We start from the raw sequence: 20400 nt of genomic DNA on the forward strand, positions 1-20400 counted from the left end.
CACTGGGGAGACTAGAATTGCACGCCACACCTCACATGGGACTTCACCAGTGCTCAGAAGACACCAAGAGTCTCCTCATCACATCATCTCCCTGCACCATCACAACAATTCTCCCCAGTCCTGATCTGGAAACTGGACGTGCCTTTTCCCACAATGATACAGGTACACCTCCTGCCCCATTCCTTCTAACCCACAATCACTCTGAAAGGCATTTTCAGAGATGAAAACAATTGTTCCAAGTGACTCACACAGATATTTCTTCCTACCTGGTATGACTCCTCCCGTGAAAAAGCACTTGGCAGCTGCCCTTGCTGAAGTCCAGCAGATGTCCAGAACACCAAAAGTTTTCAGTGTTGGCCCGGGGCTCAGCACTGGGGACTTGCTGCCATCTGGACTTTGGGACACTGACTACAAGCCACTGGCCCCAGCCCTTAAGACTCTTCTGAGTCCACTGCCCTGGGCACAGACACAACCTGGACTCACCTGGGTTGTTGAGGATCATGCAGTTCTTGTCGCCAACAACCCTGGTCAACTTCCAAATCCGCATTCAGACAATCACAAGTGGCCTCAGCCTTTGGCACTCTGCTCTAGGAATGACCGAAAATATCCAAACCTCTGAGGCTGGACTATCACCCAAGCACCCACTGAGCATGTTCAAATTGAATGGTGAGGTCTGAGGTCAGCATTTGCCAACTGGGATCAATGCATGGAGGGAGGGAAGGCAATGGAAGGTCCAACACCTCGTCCTTGCCGCAGCTGCACAGCCCAGACCTGCCTATCAGAAATGTGAGAAATTGGGGGAAATTTTTCAGAAGGCACCCACAAACCACAGCACACGAGGGCACTGGGGTGACCACAGGGATGACACCCCACCTCTCCAAACTTGGGTCACATCTTCAGCCCTCCCTGACATGAACCACCAACAGAAAAAATTGACCTCTTCATAGTTGCAATTAAAAGTTACTGCCACAGATGGACAGGGCCTCAGGAGCTGGATATGGAATTGCACAATTCCACAAAGACGCACACCCACCTTGTCAGGGAAGGACAGAGGAGCTCACTGATGCTCCATTAGTAATTATTTGCTTACAGGAACACAATGTGAACAATTACAGGCCATGAGTTATGAAACTTGTGGCTTGAATGTGGAATAAGCTAATTGATGTCACAGAGAGCCGGGGAAAAAAGGGATCAAGCCCAGTTTGTTGTTTCCTTAATGGATTTCTTAACAAGGTCAAGGAAGACAGTTTAAATGGCAGGGGACATTGTCATGTGAATTGGAGAAATCCAAATGGATCATAATATTGGAATATGTTCAGCCTGAACAGCCTCTCATTTTAAATGTCCTCTCTCTTGATCCCATTCAAGACAAAAGGCTGTGAGTTCTCTTTCATCTATCATGAACGGCTTGCAGGCATTGGGTTCTAGCCAAGCTATTCCAGAGTGACCGCCCCAGGACATCAGCAGCTCCCTCAGCATTCCTGGGTGCAGCACAATGACTGATGGACATGCAGTGTCATGGAACAGAGTCCCAGTCTTCACAAGGCACCCGCAAACCACAGAACACGAGTGCCACAAAATGACATCACTGGTGACATTGCAGATCTTCAGGGCTTGGGTTGTTCATTCACACCTCCCTGACATGCATGGAATCAAATCTGCCCAAATACCAATTATTTATTATTTATTAATGCTGCTGCCAAGGTCAAATGGACACAGCATCAAGGGCAGGACATGGAATTGCAGAATGGCATGAAGGAAAACACTCCCCAGCTCATGACTCACCAGGCAGGGCCAGCCAAGAGCTGCTGCCTGCAAAATGCCCAGGGCCATGGGACAAGGCTGTCCCACCCCTCCAGGACCAGCATAAAAGCCGGGCCAGTGCCTCTCCCTCACACACTTCTTCTCACACCTCCTGCTCCTGCAGACAACCAGGTGAGCTACACTCCCCTGACCCTCCTGGCCCTGCACCCCTGGCCCCTCTCTTCCAGCACACTCAGCCCCAGCCTCAACACCCCTCACACATCCCCTCAGCCCCACAACAGCCTCCACACTCCCTTACCCTCCTGCATTACTGCCCCACTCACACCCACACTCCACTCTAAACTCATCCCATCTCTTCCAGGCACCCTCCACACCACACCCATGGCCTGCTACAACCGCTGCAGTCCCTGCGGACCCACCCCGCTGGCCAACAGCTGCAACGAGCCCTGTGCCCTGCAATGCCAGGATTCCCGCGTCATCATCGACCCTTCCCCTGTGCTGGTCACCCTGCCAGGACCCATCATGACCTCCTTTCCCCAGAACACCGCCGTCGGATCCACCTCCTCGGCTGCCGTGGGCACTGAGCTCAGTGTGCAGGGACAGCCCATCTCTGGCGGATTTGGTGGCTTTGGTGGCTTTGGCTACGGCCTTGGCTATGGCCGTGGATTTGGCTATGGCTGTGGATTCGGCTGTGGGCAGGGCTATGGCTACGGCCTGGGCTGCTATGGCAGAAGGGGCTATGGCTACAACTGCTAAGGGCCCTCAGCACCTCTCCTGACATCAACAATGTGCTTAGGGCTCTGACAACATCTGCAAGAAAATCACCTCTGCTGGTTGTCGCCCTACTTGTGTCTCACACTGGATTCCATCTTGTTCTTTCTCCTCTCTTTGTTTTTTTCCCTCAATAAAGTTTTCCTGCATCAAAGTCTGAGATGGCTCCTCATCTTTTTGAATTCCAATGGCTTCATATCCCCACCCATAAAATGCCAGATAGATCTTTGGTGTGGATAGAAACCAAGCAGAACACCTCTCCTAGCTAAGATGTCACCACCAGCAATAACCAAGACAGGCACTAGAAGGAGGGGACAAGGACACACCTTCCAGAACGTGACACAAACCTAGGACACCCTGCCCCAAAGGTTTTGACACATCAATGCTCTCCTGCTCATGGCTCTGGTAGAGTCACACTGTGCCAGCACACACTTGAAATACTCTCTTCCCCATCAGGACTCTTGAACTTACCCAGCAAACAGGAGGAACAACATCCTCCACTTGGGCATGAACTCTGGAATACAGGTGCCTCATTTTCCTCTCCTCAAGGAAAGATAAGTCAGCAAGGACAGCATTTCCAGGACCATGGCCAGCTCAGTTTTGGTTCTGCCAGCAGAGACTCCATCAGCTTTTCCACTCTCACACTCAAAAATTCTTGCCTTCTTTTGCCAGGGAATTCCATCTGTTTTCTCTTCTTCCCTTCCACCCTTTCTTTCTCCTGTGCACACTGTTGAAAACAGCCAGGCTTCCTCAACTTCATTCCCTGCCATCAGGGATCTGCCTTCTCTTCTGGGAGTCCCAGCTCTCTCTGCTCTCTAGGAATTATTCTCCTGCCCTTTCAGTGTCTTGGTCGCCCTGATCTGGTCTTTTTTTCACTAAGCCCTTTTGCTTCTTTCCCTGGACAGTCCAGAACTGCCCACACCACCCCACACAGGACCCCTCCAGTGCTCTAAAGAGAGGAAAGGCCACCTCTCCCAACTTCAGGGCAAGAATTGCCTGAAATCTATCTTGGATGCCGGTTATGCCTTCTCCAGGAAGGAAAGAATTGAGATTTTGTAGTTCCTTTATTCTCCACCAGCACCACAGGGTCCTGCTCTGCAAAGCTCCTACCCAGCCTGTCAGCCCTCAGCATGACCTGGGGCCCATTTCCATTCCTGCCCAGATGCAGAACTTCACATTTTCCTCTCCTGAACCTCAGGAGATGCCTTTAACCCTCAGTCTCCAGCTCCCTCTGACCAGTGGCACAACCAAGTGGTGCGTCAGCCACTCCACCACCTGCCAGCTTGCTGAGGGGACAACAGTCCCACTGCCCACGCCATTTTCAAGGATGTTGAACAGGGTCGGCCTCATGGATGCAACTCTTGATCCACTTCCCTTAAGACTTGCTTCAATTTGATTTTTCCGCCACTGATCTCCAGCCTCTGGCCCTACAGCCACTCTCAGGCCACTCACTGCCCTCTCAGGCAACCTGGATTTGCTCTGGGAGCATGGATGGGGAAGGAGCCTCAAAGATTTTGCAAAAGGTCCAACAGCAGCCACAGCTCTCTCCTCATGCCCAGGCTGAGTCACTGGCACAGGGCAGACACAGAGCTCAGCCAAGCACCATTTCCTCAAGGGAAATCCTCCAAGAGAACTGGCCTCACCCCTCAGCACTTGCCACATCTCAAGTCCTCAAAGGCCTGGCTCACCCCTCCTGTGCTGCCTCTCCCCTTTGGCCTCTGCTCCCTTGCACAGCTGCCACCCACACACGTGGAGTCAGTTCTGATGGAAAAGCCTCTTGACATTGAGCACAACCGTTAAAGCAGGGCTACAAAATCCACTACTAAATGATTCCACCTTAAAAACATTTTTGTTGCATAAGAGCTAAATTTTAAATACAAAGCCTAATCATTCCCTCTGCACTCCCAAAGACACCATGAACCCGTGTCCCCAAGTGACACATCTCCAGGGATATTAAATCCCTGCAGGGATGATGACTCCACAGTTACACTGGGCAGTCTGTGACAGCGATGACAACCCTCTCCATGAAGGAAGATTCCTTAATAGCCAAGCTAAACTTCTCCAGAAGACACTTGGACTCCAGATTCCTGCTCTCCTGTGGTGCGGCACAAGGGAAATAGGTTTCACATCCAGTTTATTATGAATCCATAGAGAAAACAGACATCTGAAATTGTGATGCAAGAAAAATTTTATTGAGACAAAATAGCGAAAAAGCAGGAGCAGCCAGTGGAAGAGATTTGGGCTGAGGTGCAATCAGGGTAACCAACAGCCAAGATCCTTTGCTCGCAGCACATTTGGCCAGAGCATCGAGGACTTCCTGCCCCACAGTGGGATCAGCCCACCAGAGGGGCCCAATGGTCTCTGGCTTGGGAGAAGGGGTTTGCCTAAAGGGGGGACTGGACAGAAGCAAAGAGGAGAGCAGAGAGCAGAGAGCAGGGAGCAGGGAGAGAAGAGGAGGAGGAGGCAGATGGGTCATGTTTGCAGCCAGCTGGGTCTGGCCACTCAGCTGCTGCCTTGCTTGGTGCCCTGAGAGCAGGAGCTAGAAGTGCTGAGCCCCTTTGAGACGAGGGCCCATAGCCCAGAGAGGAGGAGTCAGTGCCTGAGATATATTCCAGGGCTGGTGGAGGGAGTCAGGGGTGGACCTGAGGGCCCTTAGCAGATGTAGCCGCCCCTCCTGCCATAGCAGCCCAGGCCTCCCAGGCTGTAGCCAAATCCATGGCCATAGCCAAGGCCGTAGCCAAAGCCAAATCCGCCAGAGATGGGCTGTCCCTGGGCATTGAGCTCAGTGCCCAGAGCAGCCGAGGAGGTGGATCCGACGGCGGTGCTCTGGGGGAAGGAGGTCATGATGGGTCCGGGCAGGGTCACCAGCACAGGGGAAGGGTCGATGATGACGCGGGAATCCTGGCATTGCAGGGCACAGGGCTCGTTGCAGCTGTTGGCCAGCGGGGTGGGTCCGCAGGGACTGCAGCGGTTGTAGCAGGCCATGGGTGTGGTGTGGAGGGTGCCTGGAAGAGAGAGGGTGAGGCAAGTCAGGGGTGTGAAGGTGTGAGGGGCAGTGATGCAGGAGGGCGAAGGAGTTGTGGGGCTGTGGGGAGGCGTGAGGGCTGCTGAGGCTGGGGCTGAGCGTGCTGGAAGAGATGTATCAGGGGTGCAGGAGCAAGAGGGTCAGGGTTTGAGACTCACCTGGATGTCTACACAGGAGAAGGCTTGAGGAGAAGTGTGTGAGGGAGAGAGGCTCTGGGCTGGCTTTTATGCAGGTCCTGGAGGGGCGGGACAGCCTTGTCCCATGGCCTTGGGGCATTTTGCAGGCAGCAGGCTGGCCAGCCTGGTGAGTCATGAGTTGGGGAGTGTTTTCTTTTCTGCAACTCTGCAATTCCGTGCTCTTTCCCTTGAGGCCTTGCCATGGCCTCTTACTTAAGAGAATTAACAACCAATATCTTGTTGTTGATAGCATGTCGCAGATATCTTTTCACTAAAAATCCTTTCTTTAGGATTTTTCCTTCTGAGAAGCTAAGAGGCCTCAGAGACAGAATGTAAACAATGGTTATCTGCTGCTGTGGAATGCAACAGGTCCACCTGTGATTGGCCCATCTTGGATGTTTATAGTTAATGGCCAATCAAGGACAGAGCTATCTCGGACAGAGTCCGAGAGAGCTGCCTTTGTTACCATTCTTTGCTATTCTATTCTTAGCTTAGCTAGCTTCTGAGAAAACCTGTCCTTCTTTTTCTTTTTAGTATAGTGATAATGTAATATATATATATATATATATATATATATATATAATAAAATAATAAATCAAGCCTTCTGATAATGGAGTCAACATTCTCGTCTCTTCCCTCATCCAAGACCCCCTGTGAACACGGTCACAATAGCAAGTGTCAGGACATGCAGAGGACTCAACAAAAGCTTTGGAGAACTGGGAATTTAACTAGGTCATGCCATGGTGTATTGACAACATCTCCCATTTGCATTTTGTCTCCTGCCTGAAATTCCAGGTCCCTTGTTTCACCTAATTTTAAGGGTGCTCCAGTTCCATCATTGTCTCGGTCTCCCTGAGTTGCTCTTGGACAACCGTGTCCATGTCCACGTTCCACTGTGGAGTCCAACCAGTGGTGGATGGAAGGATGCACACTGCCCTCAATTTGCTTTTATTTCTTTTACTAACCCTGTATTGGGAACTGCTGGAGTTTTTCTGCAAATGATGCTTGGCCAAAGGGTTGATTAATCAACGGTTGAGGAACTGTTCTCCTCATATCTTGTTCTCCTTATCCATCACCATTTTCCTTTTCCATGTGTCAGGCAGAGCCCAGCACTGTGACCCCGCAGTGTGACCTTCTGAGCCCAGATGATACAAGCACTATGGATGGACAAAAAGAAGACTTGGGGCAGCATGGGATCCTCCCTAAACATCAGGATTGCTTCCCCATCCACAGCTGGGATGGTCTGGTATACAAAAACACCTGGAGAGATGGCAACATGGTGGGGATGGAAACAATGGGATGAAAGGAGCAAACTCTCACAGGCAGCACTCCTGCAAAGCCCAGACCAGCCTGACAGAGCTGTGATGGTTTGGGGCTCATCTTCACAATGCAGCCCCAAACCACAGAACATGAGAGCCCTGGGGCGACCTCACTGATGAGGTGGCTTTGGTCACGTCTTCACCTTGCCCTGAGAAGGCCATCAACACCAGCATTTAACCTCTAATACTTGCATTTAAATATTGTCGACAAAGTCCGATGGACCAGACCTCGCGAAAATGGAATCGCAGAATTCTACAAAGGAATGCCAGCACCATGACATAGGAGGGAGGAGGAGCTCACTGATCATCCATTAGTAACAATTAGCTGTTACTAACAGGAACAAAATATTAAGACTTGTAGGTTTTAAATTATGAAACCTTGCGGCTTGAATGCGGAATAAGAGAATTCACATCACAGACCCGCCTAGGCAAACACGGGCTTGTTGTTTGTTTATTGGATTCATGAATGAGGTCAAGCGATATGCTTTAAATGACAGTGTATGCTGTTGTGTAGATTGCAGAAATCCAAATGGGACAAGTTCAGCCTGAACAGCCTCTGCTTTGCCAGATCCTCTCCCTTGATTCCATTCAAGAAACAAGGCCAGGAGCTCCCTTTCATTCATTAGGAAGTCCTCAAAGGCACCGGAATCCTGCCAAGTTATTGCAGAGTGACCTCCCCAGGAGCTCCGCAGCAGCTCCCTCAGCATTCCTGGGTGCAGCACAATGACTGATGGACATCCAGTGGCACTGAACAGAGTCCCAGTCTTCACAAGCCACCCACAAACCACAGCACATGAGTACCACAAAATGACCTCACTGATGACACCGCATTTCTGCTGGGCTCTGGTTGTTTATTCAGCCCTTCCTGACACACATGGAACAATTAAATCAACCAACAACCCAAACACCAATTCTCACCCTAAAGCTGCCGCCAAGGTCAGATGGACACAGCATCAAGGGCAGGACATGGAATTGCAGAATTGCATGAAGGAAAACACTCCCCACCTCATGACTCACCAGGCTGGGCCAGCCAAGAGCTGCTGCCTCAAAATGCCCCAAGGCCATGGGACAAGGCTGTCCTGCCCCTCCAGGATCAGCATAAAAGCCAGCCCAGAGCCTCTCTCCTTCACACACTTCTCCTCAAGCCTTCTCCTGCTGACAACCAGGTGAGCCTCACTCCCCTGACTCTCTCACCCCTGCTACCCTCGTCCTTCTCTCTCAGCACTTGGCCCCAGCCTCAGCAGCCCTCACACATCCCCAGAGCCCCACAACAGCCTCCACACTCCCTCACCCTCCTGCCACTTGCACCCCCACACCCAGCCTCCCCCTCCTCTCTCTTCCAGGCACCCTCCACACCACAGCCATGGCCTGCAACAGCCTCTGCCGTCCCTGCGGACCTACCCCGCTGGCCAACAGCTGCAACGAGCCCTGTGCCCTGCAATGCCAGGATTCCCGCGTCATCATCGACCCTTCCCCTGTGCTGGTCACCCTGCCAGGACCCATCATGACCTCCTTCCCCCAGAACACCGCCGTCGGATCCACCTCCTCGGCTGCTCTGGGCACTGAGCTCAGTGTGCAGGGACAGCCCATCTCTGGCGGATTTGGTGGATTTGGCCTTGGCTATGGCCGTGGATTTGGCTACGGCCTGGGAGGCCTGGGCTGCTATGGCAGAAGGGGCGGCTACATCTGCTAAGGACCCTCAGCACCACCCCTGACATCACCAGCTCTGCGCTCTGCCAACAGCTCCTGCAAGAAAAGCACCTTGGCTGATGGTCACCGTGCTCTCACCTCACAACAGATTTTTTCCACTTTTTTCTTCTGCCTCTTCATTCTTTCACGTCAATAAAGTTTTCCTGCTTTAAACCTGGGATGCCTCCTTATTTTTTGTATTCCACTGGTCTCACATCCTCACCCACCACATTCTAGAGCTGAACAAGCCACTGGGTGTGTGTGGAACAGGACAACAACACTTTTGCTTGCATATAGCTCAAAACAACTAATAACAAATTAGTTAGGAATAACTATAGGAATCACTAATAGGCATAGGAAGCACAGGAAGGGACATGTTGCTGTACATGTCACACACCCTGCAAGCTTCTACACCAAAGTCTTGGGCACACAAGTTCTCTCCTTGGCACAAAAATGGAAAAGTCTCTCCATGCCAGCACACACTTGACAAACTCTTCCTGACCAGGACTCCCCAGTCAGACTTTCCATTACAGAGAGAAACAATATCAACCTCTTGGGCAGGAACCCTGGAGTGCAAATGCTTCAACTGCCCTGCTCAAGCAAGACCAACAGGAGAACATTCCAGAAGCATGGACAGGTCAGATTTGGATCTCCCAAAGTGTGACTCCACCACCTCTTCCAATCTCTGATCATCCTCATAATGAAAGATTCTTGTCTTCTTTGCCCATGGAATTCCATCTCTTTTCACTTGTGCTCTTGCTGTCTTGCCTTGCACGTGTGCACTGCTGAGAACAGCCAGGCTCCCTTGCCTTCCTCCCCCTCCATCAGGGATTTGCACACACTGATGACACACCCCTGTCCATCCTTGTCCCCTAGGAGTCTCAGCTCTCTCAGCCTCTCCTCTAGGAAAGCTCCCCCAGCTCCTTTAGAACATTGCTGACCCTGAAATGGTTTATATTAATTAAATGTATTTCATTTTCACACTGGGGAGCCCAGGACTGCTCATAACACCTCACATGGGATGTCACCAGCTTTCAGGAGCCAGCAAGAGTCACTTCCCCATCTCATCACAACACTTTCCCACTTCTTCCCTTGAACCTTGGGGTCCCTTTTCCCACCCAGGGACACCTCCTGGTCCATTTCTTCTCAACCACAACCACAAGAGAAGAAAATCATTGTTCTAAGTAACTAAAAGACTTTACTTCCTACGTGGGATGACTCCTACCAAAAAACAGCCCTTGGCAGATCCCCTTGCTGAGCTCCAGCAGATGTCCAGGACCACTCAGGTTTCCAGTGTTGGCCAAAAAGATCCAACCCCTGGGCTAGAGCACTGTGGATTTGCTGCCATCTGGATTTGGGACGCTGACCACAAGCCTCTGGACCCAGCCCTTCAGAGCCTTCTCAGGCCACCACTCTGGGCACTGACACAACCTGGACGTGCCTGGGGTATTGTCAAGGATTATGCAATGCTCTCCTCCAACAACCCAGGGCAATGTCCAATCCTCTTTCTGACAACCAGACATTGCCCAGAGAAGTGACCTCTCGGGGCTTTTGCTGGTCAGAGTGACCCTGAGATGTGTTAGAAAGTCTCTTTTCCCAGCCCAGCATTTGAAGAAGGAGTCAGGACTCTTCAGTTCATGTTCTCAAAGTTGGTTATTGTTTCTTATCTATAAAATTCTTTCTCTTGGCCTGCCGAGGTCTGCTTAGCAGGAAAGACAGAGGCACTGGCCACCACCTGGGCAGTGTTATCTTTTTTATACTAAAAACTACATGTACAATATTTACCATAACTTTCCAATACTTATCATGTATGTTAGACAGTGAGCTTCTACTCTAAACTAATCTAAAAGTGCCAACATCACAGCAGAAGATGGAGGCCAAGAAGGAGAAAGGCTGGACACACCCAGATTCCTCCATCTTTCCCCCAAACCCTTATTTTAAAACTCCAAAACATCTACTTTTCACCTTGTGACAAACTAATAATTATTCTACTTAGACTTCCATGGCTTGCAGATCTTCACATAAGGTTGGTAACTTTTTCCATGGGTCATAGTCAAACCCACAGGTGTCTCCGGCTCTGTGCCAGGATCCCTGAGCCCCCTGGCAGGGGCTTTGGCCATCCAGGACAGCCAGAGGGATGTCCTGAATTCTGACAGTGACCTCAGTCCTTAGCCCAAGGAATGACCCAAAAGACCCTGGATATCAAAGCTGTAAAAGCAAGAGGGGCACCAAGACACACACAAAGCACAACCAACAGGAAAAAGATGGTTCAATGTCAGCAATTGCTAGGTGGGAGAAAAGCATGGAGGGACGGTATGTGACTGAAGGTACAACACCTCCTACTTGGCACAGCTGCAAAATGCAGATCAGCCTGATAGGGCTGCCAGAGAGTGGGGGCAACTCCTCCCCACACATCCACAAGCCACAGCACAGAAGTACCACGGGGTGACCAACTTACACCCCACTTCTCCAAAAATTTGGTCACATCTTGAGCCCACCCTGACAGAAGCCATAAATACCAGAATATGTTTTCTAAAACTCACACTTAAAAGCTGCTGCCAGGGTGGGATGGACACAAACCTAAGAGAAGGACATGACACTGTGGATGTGGGGAAAGGCAAGGGATCCTCAGCTCATGACTTGCCAGGTATGGGTATCCATGAGAAGGAAGAAAAGGACCTGCTGAAGCAGACCTGTAGATGAACCTCGGAGATCATGAGGTGCTGAAACCAAAAGTGAACACAGAGACCACAAGGGATTTGTGTCAGAGGCAGGCAAAGACCTGCAATTGAGTGTCCAGGCCTGATCTCAAGCAAGAGAGGGGTTTGTGTGGTGCAATGGAAGACCAAAGTGTGCTGGGGGTAGTGGAACTGGAGCAATATTTCCTAAGACAGGCCTTGGTGCACTTTTTCATCCATGCCAACTGCCTGCACAAAGTTGCCTTAGCACTGAGTGAGACTGGAGGAGTTTTGAGAGAAGAAAGAAAGAGCGATGTGAGGTTGTGATACAAGAAAACTTTATTGAGGATGAAGAGTAAAAACTCAGAAGCAGCCACTAGAAGGGAGCTGGTCTGGGTTGTGACCAGGGTGACAATCAGCAGAGCAGCTCTGCTTGGAGGTTTGGCCAGAGCATCAAGGCCTTCCTGCCCTGCACTGGGAGCAGCCCAATGGAGGTGCTCAAAGGTCTCTGGCCTGGGAGAAGGGGATTGGAGCAGAGGGAACTGGACAGAGCTAAAGGGGCGAAGCAGAGCAGGGAACAGGAGAGGAAGAGGCAGATGGGCGATGTTTGGAGGCATCCCAGGCTGGCCCCTTTGCTGCTGCCTTGCTTGGTGCTCTGAGAGCAGATGACGCCTTAAGCATGAAAGGAACTGGAATTACAGAGGCCACTTGAGAGCCACGGTGCAGAGTGGAATCCTCTATGCTTGAGATGTGTTCCAGGGAGGGGGTAGTTGGTGCCAGGGGTGGTGCTGAGGGCCCTTAGCAGATGTAGCCATAGCCCCTCCTGCCATAGCAGCCCAGGCCTCCCAGGCCGTAGCCAAATCCACGGCCATAGCCAAGGCCGTAGCCAAAGCCACCAAATCCCCCAGAGATGGGCTGTCCCTGCACACTGAGCTCAGTGCCCACGGCAGCCGAGGAGGTGGATCCGACGGCGGTGCTCTGGGGGAAGGAGGTCATGATGGGTCCTGGCAGGGTGACCAGCACAGGGGAAGGGTTGATGATGACGCGGGAATCCTGGCATTGCAGGGCACAGGGCTCGTTGCAGCTGTTGGCCAGCGGGGTGGGTCCGCAGGGACTGCAGCGGTTGTAGCAGGCCATGGGTGCGGTGTGGAGGTTCCCTGGAAGAGAGGGGTGAGGCAGGACAGGGGTGTGGGGGTGCGAGGAGCAGTGATGCAGGAGGGTGAGGGAGTGAGGAGGCTGTTGTGGGGCTGTGGGGAGACGTGAGCGCTGCTGAGGCTGGCACTGAGCGTGCTGGAAGAGAGGGATCAGGGATGGAGGAGCAGGAGGGTCAGTGGCTTGAGACTCACCTGGTTGTCAGCAGGAGCAGGAGAAGGCTTGAGGAGAAGTGTGTGAGGGAGAGAGGCTCTGGGCCGGCTTTTATGCTGATCCTGGAGGGGCGGGACAGCCTTGTTCCATGGCCTTGGGGCATTTTTGAGGCAGCAGCTCTTGCCTGGCTTGCCAGGCATGAGGTCATGAGGTGGGGAGCTTTTCCTTTGTGATGTTCTGGAATTCCATGTCCTGCTCTTGACTCTGTGTCCATCTGATCTTGGTGGCAATTTTCATGGGTTGGAATTTGGCAGGATTTCACTGTGAGATGTGTGCCAGGGAGGAATGTATGAACAACCAGAGCCCTGCAGATCTGCAATGTCATCAGTGATGTCACTTTGTGGCCCTTGGGTGTTGTGGTTTGCAGTTGCCTTGTGAAGACTGGGACTCTGTGCTGCTGGATGTCCATCAGGCATTGTGCTGCACCCAGGAATGCTGAGGAAGCTGCTGATGTCCTGGGAATGTCACTGTGGAACAGCTTGGAAAGGTCCCAGTGCCTGAGTGCCGTTTCTGATGGATGACAGAGAGCTCGTGGCCTTGTGTCTTGAATGGGATCACAAGAACTGGTAAACGCCAGGCCGTTCAGGCTGAACCCGTTCCGTTTTTATGATCCACTTGGATTCTTCAAATTTTTATTACAACACACTCTTACATGTAAAGCGTATTCCTTGACCTCATTCAGAAATCCAATAACAAACAACAAACGAGGTCCGATCCCTTTGTTCCCAGGCTGCTCTGTGGTGTCAACTCCCTTATTCCACATTCAGACCATCAGGTTTCACAATGATTTATATCCTGTAAATCACAATATTGTGTTCCTGTGAGCAAAACCCAGTAATTGCTACCTGATGGTCAGCGTGCTCCCCTTTCCCTCTCTGTCATGATGTGGGTGTGCCTTTATGGAATTCCACTGTTCCACATCCTTCTCTTGAGGCCCTGTCCTTCTGACCTTGAGGGCAGCTTTTGAGTGTGAGTTATTGGTGTGGGAGGGTTGGTGGAATTTGGGAGGGTTGGCTCTGAAGGTGAGTGTCTGGGAGGGCTGAATAAACAACCAGAACTTTGGGGAGGTGCGGTTGCCATCGGCAAGGTCACCCTGTGGCACGGGTGTGCTGTGGTTTGTGGGTGTGCTGTGATGAGGAGCCCCATTCCCTGCCAGCCCTCTCAGGCTGCTCTGGGATTTGCGGCTGTGCTGGAGGTGCTGCCCCTTCCCTCACATTCCCTCCCTTCCCACCTTGATCCCACCTGGCTGAGCCTGGCACTAGGCCTGTCCCCTCCTGTGGACTGCACTCTGTGGGTGCCTTGGTGCCCCTCTTGCCTTTAAGGTTTTGGTATCCAGGGCCTTTGGGGTCTTTGCTGGGGCTGAGTGCCAAGGGTGCAGCCCCTTGTGATGGTCGGAAAGAGGATTTGGAGGTTGTGCAGGGTTGTTGGAGGAGAGCATTGCCTGATCCTCGACAACCAGACAAGTCCGGGTTGTGTCAGTGGCCAGAGAACGGTCTGAAGAACTGGACCCAGAGGCCTGTCCTAAAATCCCTATAGCAGCAAGGCCCAGGAGTTGGATCCTTTTCACCAACATGAGTTGTCCTGGACATCTGCTGGAGCTCAGCAAGGGCATCTGCCAGGGCTGTTTCTTGGCAGGAACGAGGATGTCATCCCAGGTAGGAAGGAAGATGTGGGTATCACTTGGAACAATGGCTTTCTTTTCCAAAAGGTCTTGGGGGTTGTGGGTGAGAAGAAATGGAGCTGGAGGTGTCCCTGAGCCCTTGTGGGAAAAGGGAAAACAAGGTTCCAGGAATGATATGGAAAAGTGTTGGGATGAGGCAGCCAGAGGTGTCTGTTGGTGTTTGCTCAGCACTGGTGAGGTCCCATGGGAGGTGTTGTGGGCAGCTCTGAGCTGCCCGGTGAGACGAGCTCAGGGTCACCCAGATCCAAATGGGCCTGAAAGATGATTCCTAGATGAGAAACGGAGAGAGCCAGGGGCGGCCAGGGGACAAGGATGGACAGGGGTGTGTGGTCAGTGTGTGCAAATCCCTGATGGTGGGGGATGAAGTCAAGGGAGCCTGGCTGTTCACATCAGTGCACACGTGTGGGACAAGACAGCGAGGGTACAAGTGAAAAGTGATGGAAGTCCAAAGTAGCCAAGAATCTTTCATTATGAGGATGATCAGAGATTGGAAGAGGTGGTGGAGTCTCAATACTTGGAGACCCAAATCAGACCTGTCCATGCTTCTGGAAAGTTCTCTTGTTGGTCTTCCTTGAGCAGGGCAGTTGAAGCACTTGCACTCCAGAGCTGCTGCCCAAGAGTTTGATGTTGTTTCTCTCTTTGCTGGAAGGCTTAGGGAGTCTTGGCCAGGAAGAGTTTGTCAAGGGTGAATGGTCATGGAGTGACTTTTCCATTTTTGTGCCAAGGAGAGAACTGTTGTATCAAAGACTTTGGTGTAGCAGTTTGCAACGTGTTTGACATGTTCTGGAAGGTGTCCCCTCCTGTGCTTCCTATGCCAGACTTCATTGTTTATTTGTTTTGTACATGTTGGGAAAGTGTTGCTGTCCTGTTCAAGGTACCCTCAATGGACTGTTGAGCTCTAGAATGTGGTGGGTGAGTATGTGAGACCATTAGAATGCAATAAGATTAGGAGACATTGCCAGTTTGATGCAGCAAAACTTTATTGGTGAAAAAAATCTGTAAAGTCAGGGGAGAGAAGTGGAAAGAATCTGTTGTGAGGTGAGAGTACAGTGACCATCAGCTGATTTGCTTTGTTTACAGGAATTGTGGCCACAGCATGAAGGTCATGGTGTCAGGAGTGATGCTGAGGGTCCTTAGCAGATGTAGCCATAGCCCCTCCTGCCATAGCAGCCCAGGCCTCCCAGGCCGTAGCCAAATCCACGGCCATAGCCAAGGCCAAAGCCACCAAAGCCACCAAATCCGCCAGAGATGGGCTGTCCCTGCACACTGAGCTCAGTGCCCACGGCAGCCGAGGAGGTGGATCCGACGGCGGTGTTCTGGGGGAAGGAGGTCATGATGGGTCCTGGCAGGGTCACCAGCACAGGGGAAGGGTCGATGATGACGCGGGAATCCTGGCATTGCAGGGCACAGGGCTCGTTGCAGCTGTTGGCCAGTGGGGTGGGTCCGCAGGGACGGCAGAGGCTGTTGCAGGCCATGGCTGTGGTGTGGAGGGTGCCTGGAAGAGAGAGGGGTGAGGAAGGGCAGGGATGGTGAGGGGCAGTGATGCAGGAGGGTGAGGGAGTGTGGAGGCTGTTGTGGGGCTGTGGAGAGGCGTGAGCGCTGCTGAAGCTGGGGCTGAGCGTGCTGGAAGAAAGGGGCCAGGGGTTGCAGGAGCAGGAGGGTCAGGGGATTGAAGCTCACCTGGTTGTCAGCAGGAGCAGGAGGAGAAGGCGTCAGGAGAAGTGTGTGAGGGAGTGAGGCTCTGGGCCAGCTTTTATGTTGGTCCTGGAGGGGCGGGACAGCCTTGTCCCATGGCCTTGGGGCATTTTTGAGGCAGCAGCTCTTGGCTGGCCCAGCCTAGCATGAGGTCATGAGGTGAGGAGTGGTTTCATTCATGTCATTCTGCAATTCCATGCCATGCTCTTGAGTCTGGTTCTACCTGACCTTGTCGGCAGCTTTCATGACTTGGTGTTTGGGTAGATTTGATTGTTCCATGTGTGTCAGGGAGGAATGAATAAACAACCAGAGTCCAGGACAGGTGCAATGTCATCATTGAGGTCATTCTATGGCGCTTCTCTGCTGTGGTTTCTCAGTGCCTTGTGAAGACTGGGACTCTGTTCTATGCCACTGAATGTCCATCAGTGGTTGTGTCACCCTGGAATGCTGAGGGAGCTGCTGATGTCCTGGGGAGGTCACTCTGCAAAAACTTTTCAAGGTCTCAGTGCTTGGATGAAAGAGATCTCATGGTCTTGTGTCTTGAATGGGATCAACAGAGAGGTACTGGAAAACAAGAGTCTGTTCAGGCTGAACTTGTTCGAGTGTTCTGGTTCATTTGGATTCCTTTAATTTGTACAACAGCATATACTGTTCTATAAAGTGCATTTCTACACCTCATTCAGAAATCTAATATTGAGGGACAAACCTGGTCCGATCAGTTTCTTACCGCAGCTGGTCTGTGATGTCAATTTCCACATTCTACATTGAAGCTGTCACGTTTCATAACTTTTATTCTGCAATCTTAATTTTGTGTTTCTCTTAGCAAAAGCCAATAATTGCTAGAAGAGGGTAGGCAAGGTCCTCTGCTCTCCCTGTGAAGGTAGGGGCAAAAAGCCAGGACAGGATTAGGAAAAGAAACAGAAGCAGGTGGAGGGCGGTGTCCATCCTTTCACCCATCATTTTTGGGGCTTGACAGTGGATCAAGGATCTGGACATGACCATCCAAGAGCAGTGCAGGGAGATCATGACAATGATGGAACTGGAATATCCTTAAAACGAGAAGCTCAGAGAGATGGCAGTTCTTTGAGGCAGGAGGCAAGGATGCACATGGGACATATGGTCAATATGCGATGGAATGATTTCAGTGATGATTCCCCAGTTCTGCAAAGCTTTGGTTGAATCTTCTGCATGTCCTGACACATGCTGTCACCGAGATAATGGTGACTAATTCTGTCCATTAAGAGTTGCCGCGACGGTCAAGTGGAAACTGCCCCAAGTGGAGGAGATGGAGTTGAAGAGTTGCAGGAAAGCAAACATTCCCCACTGCATGACTCACCAGGCTGGGGCAGCCAAGAGATGCTGCCTCAAAAATGCCCCAAGGACATGGGACAAAGCTGTCCTGCCCCTCCAGGACCTGGATAAAAGCAGGCCCAGACCCTCTCTCCCTCACACACTTCACCTCTCGCCTTCTTCTCCTGCTCCTGCAGACTACCAGGTGAGTCTCATGCCCCTGACCCTCCTGATCCTGCACCCCTGGCCCCTCTCTTCCAGCACACTCAGCCCCAGCCTCAGCAGCCCTCACGCCTCCCCACAGCCCCACAACAGCCTCCACACTCCCTCACCCCTCGTGCATCCCCCAAACCCCTGCCCTACCTCACACTTTTTCTCTTCCAGGCACCCTCCACACCACACCCATGGCCTGCTACAACCGCTGCAGTCCCTGCGGACCCACCCCGCTGGCCAACAGCTGCAACGAGCCCTGTGCCCTGCAATGCCAGGATTCCCGCGTCATCATCGACCCTTCCCCTGTGCTGGTCACCCTGCCAGGACCCATCATGACCTCCTTCCCCCAGAACACCGCCGTCGGATCCACCTCCTCGGCTGCCGTGGGCACTGAGCTCAGTGTGCAGGGACAGCCCATCTCTGGCGGATTTGGTGGCTTTGGTGGCTTTGGCCTTGGCTATGGCCGTGGATTTGGCTATGGGCTGGGAGGCCTGGGCTGCTACGGCAGAAGGGGCTATGGCTACATCTGCTAAGGACCCTCAGCACCACTCCTGACACCACCAGCTCTGGGCTATGCCAACAGCTCCTGCAAGCAAAGCACCTTGGCTGATGGTCACCGTACTCTCACCTCACAACAGATTATTTCCACTTCTTTCCCCTGCCGCTTCATTCTTTCACATCAATAAAATTTTCCTGCTTTAAACCTGGGATGCCTTGTTATTTTTTGTATTCCAATGGTATTACATCATCACCCACCACACTCTAGAGCTGAACAAGCCACTGGGACTATGTGGAAGTGGGCAACAACACTTTTGCTTACGTATAGCTCAAAACAACTAACAACAAATTAGTTAGGAATAACTCATAGGAATAGGAAGCACTGGAAGGGACATCTTACAGAACATGTCACACTCCCTGCAACTGCAGCATCAAAGTCTTTGACACATCAATTCCCTCCTTGGCACAAAAATGGAAAAGTCACTCCATGACCATTCACCCTTGACAAACTCTTCCTGGCCAAGACTCCCTAAGCCTTCCAGCAAAGAGAGAAACAACATCAAACTCTAGGGCAGGAGCTCTGGAGAGCAAGTGCTTCAACTGCCCTGCTCAAGCATGACCAACAAGAGAAAATTCCTGAACCGTGGACGGGTCTGATTTGGGTCTCCAAGTATTGAGACTCCACCACCTCTTCCAATCTCTGATCATCCTCATAATCAAAGATTCTTGGCTACTTTGGACTTCCATCACTTTTCACTTGTGCCCTCGCTGTCTTGCCCCACACGTGTGCACTGATGTGAACAGGAGGCTCCCTTGACTTCATCTCCCACCATCAGGGATTTGCACACACTGACGACAGACCCCTGTCCATCCTTGTTCCCTGGCTGTCCCTGGCTCTCTCCGTTTCTCATCTAGGAATCATCTTTCAGGCCCATTTGGATCTGGGTGACCCTGAGCTCGTCTCACCGGGCAGCCCAGAGCTGCCCACAACACCTCCCATGGGACCTCACCAGTGCTGAGCAAACACCAACAGACACCTCTGGCTGCCTCATCCCAACACTTTTCCATATCATTCCTGGAACCTTGTTTTGCCTTTTCCCACAAGGGCACAGGGACACCTCCAGCTCCATTTCTTCTCACCCACAACCCCCAAGACCTTTTGGAAAAGAAAGCCATTGTTCCAAGTGATACCCACATCCTCCTTCCTACCTGGGATGACATCCTTGTTCCTGCCAAGAAACAGCCCTGGCAGATGCCCTTGCTGAGCTCCAGCAGATGTTCAGGACCACTCATGTTGGTGAAAAGGATCCAACTCCTGGGCCTTGCTGCTATCGGGATTTTAGGACAGGCCTCTGGGTCCAGTTTCTCAGACCCATCTCTGGCCATTGACACAACCCGGACTTGTCTGGTTGTCGAGGATCAGGCAATGCTCTCCTCCAACAACCCTGCACAACCTCCAAATCCTCTTTCCGACCATCACAAGTGGCTGCACCTTTGGCACTCAACCCCAGCAAAGACCCCAAAGGCCCTGGATACCAAAACCTTAAAGGCAAGAGGGCCACTAAGGCACCCACAGAGTGCAGTCCACAGGAGGGGACAGGCCTAGTGCCAGGCTCAGCCAGGTGGGATCAAGGTGGGAAGGGAGGGAATGTGAGGGAAGGGGCAGCACCTCCAGCACAGCTGCAAATCCCAGAGCAGCCTGAGAGGGCTGGCAGGGAATGGGGCTCCTCATCACAGCACACCCACAAACCACAGCACACCCGTGCCACAGGGTGACCTTGCCGATGGCAACCGCACCTCCCCAAAGTTCTGGTTGTTTATTCAGCCCTCCCAGACACTCACCTTCAGAGCCAACCCTCCTAAATTCCACCAACCCTCCCACACCAATAACTCACACTCAAAAGCTGCCCTCAAGGTCAGAAGGACAGGGCCTCAAGAGAAGGATGTGGAACGGTGGAATTCCATAAAGGCACACCCACATCATGACAGAGAGGGAAAGGGGAGCACGCTGACCATCAGGTAGCAATTACTGGGTTTTGCTCACAGGAACACAATATTGTGATTTACAGGATATAAATCATTGTGAAACCTGATGGTCTGAATGCGGAATTGAGGGAAATGATGCTACAGAGCAGCCTGGGAACAAAGGGATCGGACCTCGTTTGTTGTTTTTTATTGGTTTTCTGAATGATGTCAAGGAATACGCGTAACATGTAAGAGTGTGTTGGAATTAAAA

At 51.8% G+C, this 20400-nt stretch overlaps 3 protein-coding genes and 3 pseudogenes across 3 annotated transcripts; 3 read left to right on the forward strand and 3 right to left on the reverse strand.

The window, feature by feature from the left end:
* The first annotated feature begins 1734 nt into the window (after window positions 1-1734).
* On the forward strand, window positions 1735-2520 carry LOC118701935 (claw keratin-like; annotated as a pseudogene).
* A 2667-nt stretch (window positions 2521-5187) lies between these two features.
* On the reverse strand, window positions 5188-5836 carry LOC118684067 (feather beta keratin-like). Its single transcript, XM_036378759.2, has 2 exons — window positions 5719-5836; window positions 5188-5540 (listed from the first exon to the last, which is right to left on the reverse strand). The coding sequence occupies exons 1-2, from the start codon at window positions 5834-5836 to the stop codon at window positions 5188-5190; spliced, it is 471 nt and encodes a 156-aa protein (XP_036234652.2).
* Window positions 5837-8397: 2561 nt separating this feature from the next.
* Window positions 8398-8748, forward strand: LOC118701793 (feather beta keratin-like). Its single transcript, XM_036406685.2, has one exon. It carries the CDS (start codon window positions 8419-8421, stop codon window positions 8746-8748), a length of 330 nt encoding a protein of 109 aa, XP_036262578.1. The 5' UTR covers window positions 8398-8418.
* A 3472-nt stretch (window positions 8749-12220) lies between these two features.
* Window positions 12221-12890, reverse strand: LOC118702026 (feather beta keratin-like; annotated as a pseudogene).
* Window positions 12891-15601: 2711 nt separating this feature from the next.
* Window positions 15602-16273, reverse strand: LOC118701818 (beta-keratin-related protein-like). The gene is given in 3 exon segments (XM_036406744.2): window positions 15602-16048; window positions 16149-16243; window positions 16246-16273. Coding segments are annotated over 3 exon segments (570 nt in total).
* Window positions 16274-17533: 1260 nt separating this feature from the next.
* Window positions 17534-18199, forward strand: LOC118701846 (feather beta keratin-like; annotated as a pseudogene).
* Window positions 18200-20400: the final 2201 nt, after the last annotated feature.

The sequence above is a fragment of the Molothrus ater genome, chromosome 1, assembly GCF_012460135.2.
Source record: "Molothrus ater isolate BHLD 08-10-18 breed brown headed cowbird chromosome 1, BPBGC_Mater_1.1, whole genome shotgun sequence".
NCBI lineage: Eukaryota > Metazoa > Chordata > Aves > Passeriformes > Icteridae > Molothrus > Molothrus ater.

Coding starts and splice junctions, on each gene's coding strand:
- LOC118701793 (XM_036406685.2), top strand. CDS start 8,419: ATGGCCTGCAACAGCCTCTGCCGTCCCTGCGGACCTACCCCGCTGGCC.
- LOC118684067 (XM_036378759.2), bottom strand. CDS start 5,836: ATGCCCCAAGGCCATGGGACAAGGCTGTCCCGCCCCTCCAGGACCTGC. Junction 5,541..5,718: donor TCTCCTGTGTAGACATCCAG/GTGAGTCTCAAA, acceptor TCTCTCTTCCAG/GCACCCTCCACACCACACCC.